This window comes from Vicia villosa, unplaced genomic scaffold, assembly GCF_029867415.1.
Source record: "Vicia villosa cultivar HV-30 ecotype Madison, WI unplaced genomic scaffold, Vvil1.0 ctg.000060F_1_1, whole genome shotgun sequence".
Taxonomy (NCBI): Eukaryota; Viridiplantae; Streptophyta; class Magnoliopsida; order Fabales; family Fabaceae; genus Vicia; species Vicia villosa.
The window spans coordinates 933,800-942,536 of NW_026704990.1; the positions used below are offsets into that span (position 1 = coordinate 933,800).

General features: G+C 31.7%; 1 protein-coding gene across 2 annotated transcripts; it reads right to left on the reverse strand.

Moving 5' to 3' along the window:
- Positions 1–388: 388 nt before the first annotated feature.
- On the reverse strand, positions 389–3,228 carry LOC131623346 (protein indeterminate-domain 11-like). 2 transcript variants are annotated; one of them, XM_058894356.1, is made up of 3 exons: positions 2,562–3,222; positions 2,066–2,462; positions 389–1,641 (listed from the first exon to the last, which is right to left on the reverse strand). In XM_058894356.1, exons 1-3 carry the CDS (start codon positions 2,791–2,793, stop codon positions 639–641), a joined length of 1,632 nt encoding a protein of 543 aa, XP_058750339.1. In that variant the 5' UTR covers positions 2,794–3,222; the 3' UTR covers positions 389–638. The 2 variants fall into 2 exon arrangements, with proteins under 2 accessions (XP_058750339.1, XP_058750338.1); XM_058894355.1 differs by having other exon boundaries at positions 2,066–3,228.
- Between the last annotated feature and the right edge of the window lie 5,509 nt (positions 3,229–8,737).

An 8,737-nucleotide genomic window follows, 5' to 3' on the forward strand; every position in this document is an offset into this window, starting at 1 on the left:
ATATATATATATATATATATATATATATATATATATATATATATATATATATATATATATATATATTTGAGTTTATACAAGTTTTTTAGAAAAATAAAATCATTTTCAACTAAACTAAACTATTGGGACTTAAGGGATGCCCACTAATTCTAAATAAAATAAAGAGAGGGTGGCAATGGCATAGTCTTCGATTAAACAAAAAATGCACAATTTTATAAGAAATGATTTAGAAAACAACCGATTCTTGATAAGCAATCAACCAAAATTATTAAAGAGAAAACATTGGGTACTCACCCTTAATACAACGGACAATCTGTATCAAACCGGTGGGAACAAAACAGCAAAATAAGAAGAAAAAGCTGAAAAATAACAGTTTTACACACTCACATCCAAAATTATTATCTATCTTTGTTATTCATTACTAAAAGTTACTTAAATATAAGTACACAAGGATTGAAAATATAATAGGGATCATTGGAGAAAGAAAGGTCCTCCTCCCCTTTGGGAAGATAAATATTAATCAATAATCATAAACAAAATTAATATATGAAAATAAATAAAATAAAAAATAATATAAAAATATTAATAAAAATATAACAAAAAAAAAATCCATAATTCTTGTATTTTATGGATCTAATCTAACCTTGCCATAGTGGCTTTTGAGACTGATTTTGTTCATCATTCATGCAGTTTCCAATCCCTGCCATGCTTAGTATATCACTATGAGAAAGTGGCCTAAGACCCAAGAAATCTCTAGTCAATCCTTCATTTCCACCACCTCCTCCGCCACCACCGTCATCACCGGCCGTTGTTTTAGGCTGTCTCTCATGATGATCTTTCTTTGGATTCATAATGCCACCAAACATTTCATCAAACTGAGTTGATTCAAATCCAGAAGGAGATGAAGATGAAAACATAACATCATGAATATTACTAAGATAGGACGATGTTGTTGCTGTTGCTGCTGTTGTTGTCGCTGTTGTTGTGTTTTGTTGTTGTTCATGTTCATGTTGATGTTCATGTTCACGTGATGATGATAACAGATTCAAACCAAAATGAGCAGAAGAAACATTGTTGAGAGAATCAACTTGGTGGGACCTAACATTGATAGCATTCATAGCTGGTGAAGAAGCAGAACCTGTTCTATTCATAGTTGCACCCATCTGAGCTGCTTTCTGCAATAATGCAGTAGCTGACATGTGTGGGGAAGGTACTGTTTGGTAAGGAGGCAATGTGGGCCCATGAACATGAACAAGATTAGGGTTAGGGTTTTCTTGATGTTGTTGCTGTTGTTGTGTTTGAGAGAATATTGATGATGAGATTTCACCAACATTTGGTGGGCCAAGCCAAGGTGGAATTTCCGAAAGATCAAAACTTTGATGTTGTTGTTGTTGTTGTTCTTTTTTCAATAATGGAAAATTATTACGAACCTCTTGTTCTTGATGTTGATTATGATTATGATTATGATTATTGAATTGATTTTGTAGATTTATCATGTGATGATGATGATGATGAGGATGATGAGAAGATGATGGTGATTGTGATGAGGGTATAATCGGAATTGTATTATTTGTTATAACTCTTGCACTTTCTTCTGCTAATGCATCACAGAATGCTCTATGTGTTATGAAACTGTCCCTCCTGTAACAAAAAAATTGTCATAAATTAAAATTACAAATTTACCCTTTTTCTCTTTCTATATGCTTTTTCAACAAAAACTTTCTGATAACTTTAAAGACAAATAGTCTATTATAAGATAGTGCATTAAAAATTTTCCTAACTTAGAATTTCCACTTTTTCCAAAGAATGGAATAAGTGATTATGGGAGAGTGCTATATCAATGTCTTATCATTTATCATTTATATTATTTATCTTCATCTTCTTCTTCAGCAATGTATGAAATTAAAAATAAATAAATGTGAAAAAAAAACTATATAATATAATATTAAATGTGAAATTTATGCATTAAAGTCAACCTAGGATTCAATTCAAACATGTTCAGAAGAACCATAAATGAATGTTGTTGAAAAAAAAAATTCTCATATGACATTGATTTTGTTGTTACCTTGAGAAGAGAGTTCCACAGTCACATCTATACTCTCTTGTTCCACATGTTTTAGAATGAGCTTTCCAATCAGATTGAACAGCGTATTTCTTTGAACACTTTTCACATTTCCACTTCTTCTCACCGTGTTTTCTGCAAAAGTGCTTCTTGATTCCAGTCAAATCTCCCAAAGCCCTTGATGGATCATGATGCACACAAGATGTTTCTGGACATACATACACTTTCTTCCTGATTTCTTTGCTTGTTCTTTGCTTCAACTTCCATGGTAAGTTGTGGCCTCTTCTGTGAAGCTGAAGATTTTGATCTCGTTGGAAGCCTTTGTTGCAGATCTCACATATGAATCGGTTTTTCGCTAGTAGACTTTTCGGTGACATAGCTATTACCTCAGCTTCAGGGTCTGAAAAATTAACACAACCATGTTCATCAAATTTATAAAAGTTTTGATTTTGAATATGAATATGAAATTTGAAAGAAAAAAAAGATGATAAAAACAAACCTGGGTTACCAGGGAGGTTTCTCTTTTTCTTCATTGGTTGAGATTGAGTTTGAGTTTGAGGAACCAAGTGTTGTTGCTGTTGATGTTGTTGATGTTGTTGTTGGTAACTAGAACTTGTTCCAAATTCAGTTTTGTTACCAGAAGAAGCACTAGCTTCACCAGATGCAGAAGTTAAATTTGACATGTTTTCTTCCACCACTTGTTGTTGGAACATCATTAAACCTTTGACCATGTTATAACTGCAAGTTTGAGGAAACTAAGGATCTTGTTCTTGTAGACTAAACTCTAAAGATCTTGTGTTTTTTTTTTTCATATGTTGTTTTTTTTGGATCTAAAGACAAAAAAAAAAGTTAGAGACTAAATAGTTGAACACAGTGGTGAATAGTGGAAGATTGAGAGAGAAAAACAAGAGAAGAGAAGAGAACAAAAGAACCCAAAGACAAGTTGTGTTTTTTATTTAAGGTAAGAGAAGGAACAAGAGAGAGTGATAAATGGAAGTGAAGATGTTTCTTTGTTGTTGTTGTTCATGGTTTGAAAAAACCTTAGTTGATAATGTTACTAAGAAAAATCCAACTATAGCCACACAAATATGAACAAAAGTTTAGAGTTTGGTTATTGTTTGAACTCAGAGAGAGAGAGAGAGAGAGAGAGAGAGAGAGAGAGAGAGAGAGAGAGAGAGAGAGAGAGAGAGAGAGATGATATGGATGAGAAGAGGGAATCCCTGAGCTTGTCCAAAACCACAAACCAAAGGGGAACCCTACTGCTAAACTCTGACGTTGCACTTTCTGTCTTTTCCTCTGTTCTTTTTCTCAACTATACAAAATATTATTATTTTTATTATTTTTTTAAAAAGTTTTTTTTTTTTTTTGCTAAAAACTTTTATTTTGAAATATACCCATCTACAGTTGTCTTTCCATTTTCTTGCAAAAGTAAACACAAAAAGGGTGAATAGAAACAACAAGCAAAAAGGAGTATTATTTGTAAATAGCATGAGTTTTCACATGTTTTTCCTTAATAGAGTCTTATTACAATTCAACTTTTTTTTTTTCTGTCTTTTCATTTTTTTTATCATGTTAGTGTATTGTTTCTTTTGAATTATAAAAATTGAATGGAAAGTGTGGGAAATGGTGTGTTTCTCTCAACTTTTGGATGGAAAATGATTTTTGCACTATCATTCAATATTTATATCCATCAACATCTTCAAGGAGAAAAATATAGAGAAAAATATTATGAATATGTCATAGGTTGGCAAATTAATTTATAAATTTAAATTTAATTTGGTTTAATCACTAAAAAAATTAATTAATTATTTATCGAGGGTTTGATTCAACGGTTGCGTTCTATAATTTTTTTTGGATAAATTGCACTCACCTCCTTTGAAATTTATTAAAATGAGATTGACACTCCCTCTAATTTTAAAATATTCACTAATCTCTTCTAAAATTTATTAAAATGACATTGAGATCCCCTTTAATTAATAGCGGCAATGTAAATTTATAGATATAGATGACATCTACCTATGGACGGACTATTGTCTCTTTCGTCTTTCATTAATTTTTTTATTGGTATATATATTTTAGAGGGGCTAATGCCTATTTTCAAATTAAAGAAAGTATCAATATAATTTTAACAAATCTCATTTGAGTCTAATTTTCTCAAATTTTTTTAATTAATACTAATCTTAGTAAAGATTATACATTTTTATCTTACATCAAGGGAAAGAATCCATATATTGAATTTATTTAGTACAAATAGAGGTGTTAAAAAAAATTATTTCAGTTTTGTGCAAGTATCAATGTTAAATTTTCTAGAGAAATTTTTTTAATACTCATTTTTTTTAGAAAGCAAGATATAAATAATTAACCTTTAGAAAAATTTTGAATTCATTTTTTTTAATACTCATTGTAATTTTTTTTTATTAAACGATTAATCTTTACAATTACATTTAAATTAGAAAATATGGGGAAAAAAACCATATTAATAATTAACTTGCACATATGGGAAGAGAGTATGAGAGATAGAGAAAAATAATTTCAAGTACTTATATAACATGATGGCAATAATACACTTTTCTTTCTTGGTTTTGTAGCTTTTACCGTGACATGATTGATTCATTGATTAAATTCTAACAAGCATGGCTAAAAGTAGTCCCCCTTTGAATAAATTTTTATATATTTAATTTCATCATCTTCCATTTCACGATCATTGTAACTATTGACTATGAAAAAAGCTGAATTTATTCTGACAAATTTTTGCATGGTTCTTTGTTTTAAATTGTAAACAAATGATATTGTTAGCAACTTATGGATCTACAATGGCAAAGCTGCGTGCCTAGCTAAAACTTTTGGCACAAGTTTTAATAGCCACAATTTTTGTCGCCCTTGTCATTTTCAATTCATAATGGTCATTATCAGTATGGAAAAAAAATTAATTAATAGTAATACACATACTTTTAAGATATTCTTTTATTGATAAAAAATAAAAAATAATTAGTTGGTTTGTAGACAATTCAACTCACAATGAAGCACACTCCAATGAATAATATAGATATCGGTGACAAACAGTTTGTAGTCAAAAGTTCTAGAATTTTATAATTTTGTGGTTTGGTGAGGTGCTAATTAATTTTCTTAAGATAATTCATTAAATAGTCATATTCGTTCTTTATAAATATCTTCACATATGATAAACAAGTGGTGAAAAAATTTCTTGCAACTACTTTAGTGATTATATATCATAAAAATTTCAAACCATTTCTTTTGCATTTATTGAGATTTTGTGTTTACACTTGTGTATACTTTCCTATAGTCAATATTTCTTTTTACTTAAAAAAACGTGTGTATTTTCATATAAATGGTCAATCTAGTACGAGTTTAATTTTATATTTTTCATGAATATATAATTTAATTTTTATATAAACAATTGTATAATTATTAATATCATTAAAGTTAAGTGGAAATTTTAGACTAGTGTCTGTGTGTTCTCTAAAAATCTTGTTGTGTTGGTTAATACTTGTGTGATCCAAAAAATTATTATCTAAAGAGGTTTGAAGCAAGGTGATTTCCTAATTCCATTCTTATTTCTACTTGTGATGGAAGGCATAAGTGGATTGTTTACTAGGGTAATATATTTTGACACTTTTTTTATAGGTTTTGAGTTAGTTTGTTGAATTTGAGTGTCTCTCATCTTTAGGTATAAGTATAACATAGTTCTCTTAGTGGAGATTTCAGTAGAGAGCCTCTGGTAAATAAAAACTATTTTTAGGGATTTTAAGTTGGTTTTGGGTCTTCAAGTGAACTTTGCGAGAGGAGTCTCATATGTATTAATATGGATCCTTCCTTTTTTTAACTAAGATTATGACATTCTCCATTTCAAGCAGGATATCTTTCCTTTCAAGTACCCTAGAGTCTACATGACAACCTTTAGTTACTATGATTTCTAGACAGTTGAATTTTTGGTGACATAAGTACGCTAGCCTAGGGGTCAGGTGGTTTCACTTATCTTAATCTTTAATATTATCTATCTCTTCTTCTTGACTTTCTTTTAAAATTCAATCAATGTTTGGATGAGAATTGTTAGGTCTCAAATAATTTTTCTCTGGTGAAGGTGAAATTAAAGCTTATTCCTATTGGGTTAAGTGGTTTGTTGATTTTAAGCCTAGCAGATGGGTGGTCTAGAAGTCCGACTTTTTGGCTAAGTTAGGATGATAACTTATCTCAGACATTTCATGCCTTTGGAGGGATATCTTATCTTTAAGATACATCGCCCAAATCTTTTACTCACATGTAAATGGTAGGGTTGCGTGCTTTTATTCTATTTCTTTCTGGTGGAAAGAAGATTATCTCTTGGATTCCAAAGTAGATGATTTGTCAGAATTATTTATGGCTAATCTTAGTAAGAAAGTGGGGTCAGGTTTCTTTACCTATTTTTAGAATGATATGTGGGCTAGTTCCCCTCCTAAGTGTACCAAGATCCCTAGTTTTTTTTAGTATTTCAGATCAGCGAGATTGGTATATTGGTTAGGTATGAGTCTTTGTGAAAGAAAATTTGACATGGGATTTGATGTGGAAGAGATCCTTTTAAGTGTAACGATAGGAAATAGTCTCTAACCTACTGTTGATTTTTCAGATGTCATCATTTCCTTAAATCCCGATAGGTGGTGATGGTACCATTCAAAGGATAGTGTATTTTCTGCCGCTTCAACGTAATTAGAGCTCCTTGAGCATTTCCCAATGTTCTTTCGATAAATCTAGTAAACTTGTCTATTCCTCTTGTCTAGGATAGTTGGGCACCCTAAAAATGATTGTTTTTTCATGGAAACTTCTTCAAAAGAAGGTCCTTACTACAGACGGACCCTTTAAGTGTAAGGTATTAGTGGATCCCGATGGTGTTTTGAGTCAGCTATATAAAGGGCCCATAGAGTTGATTATTCATCTATTTGCGACTTACGATCTGGTAACGTTCCTTTAATATAGGACTTTTATATGGTTGATGTTGTATTTTGTTCATCATTGGGTTCTTACTGGTATTTTGTTGGTTTTTAGATCATTCAGTGATGGGTCTAGAATGATGGGTCATATGTCTATGATTTGGAATACGATAATTTGATCGATATGGAAATCCCATAATTATATTGTTTTTTCCAGGTTCTTCTATCTCTGTGAAGGATGTGGAAGACAAATATTTTTCTAGCTTTGAAATTGTATATTTTTAGGTATGGCGGAAACACTTTTTCTTTTGTCTGTCCGCCTTAAGAGATGTATTCTTTGTACGAGTTAATAGAAGGGTGAATGACTTTGACCTTGCGATGGAGAGTTCTTGATAATATCCACGAATGATGCTTTTCTGTAAATGGTGGTTTCTTTTTGCTGAGATCTAGTATTTTCCTATCTTAATGGTATATGGCTTCGAATTTCCAGTTTTGGTCAAAATGTTATGCTTATTTTGATTGGATTTTGATCGTACCTGATCAAAATGGATCGTCAGGGCCTACAACTGTGATCTTCTGTGAACCGGGGGGTGTACCTGCAAGGTACTCTGATGCTAAAGTAAGAATATGAGCAAGGAGAGCAAGTACAGAGATTAGGTATGAGAGTGAATGATGTTGAATACCTGGCCCTCTAGTGAAAGAGGTTATTTATAGCCCCCAGTGATGGGCCAAGATTTCCTATTTGGGCTGGATTTAATGGAGGCCCAAGTGGTAGGAAACTGCCAGGATCCTACGCGGTAGGGCTGAGTCAGCAAGTGACTCGCATCCTAGATGGGCGGACTGTGGGGTTCGGAGGAAGTTGACTAAATTCTACACTAGTGGGTTCGACCACATGCTCTTTGTGCACCACGTGGGTCGAAACCATAACGGTCAATAGGGAGTGTGATAGCAATTGGGTCTGGAGTGCAACTTGGGTTGCTCGTCTACGGACTATGGATTGGGCCTGCTCGGCCCAGACCATAACAAATTTCATAAAAACTGACTTGTGGATACTAGTGGTGCTACACACATTATCTACTAACTCCCTCAATCATGCAATGCTTTTCTTTAAATCAAATTTAAGATCAAAATTTCAAATTTTTATAATTAATGACCATAGGTGTGTTCTAAAATGATAAAAAAAATTTAAAGTGAAGAATTTAAAAAATAGGAAACACTTTGTGAAGTGTTGCAGTAGGCGGTTTGTATTTTGAATTGCGAAATAGTATAATCTTTGAAAATTGTTGTTGTAGAAACAGTGCAACATTTGAAAAGTGCAGTTGTAAGCGAAAAAGTGTAACTTTTAGCAAAAGTGGTTAAAAATGTGTGTTTCATCAAGAGTCGCAATCTTATGAAACAATACCCGTTTAACCTATAAATTAAACAGTTTGGATTCAAAAAAACATCACAAAAATGTACATGCTCTTAACAAAAAATTCAGACACTCATCTCTATGTTCAAGTTTTTGTCAGTCTTGCACAAACTCAATAAAAGACTGAATTTTCCTAGGTAAAAAGTGATTCGCTCACAGTTCTATCCTCGACCCATTCAATTTATAATCAATTTTTCTAACAATAATAAGATTTCCATTTTTAATTTCTTGCCCTTTTCCTCTAATAAAGAGAGAAGTTTTTTTATATTCAAGATATATTTATTTGAGATAATCATTTCTCATTTTCCACACACACTAAGCAGTTTTCATCCTTAAAAT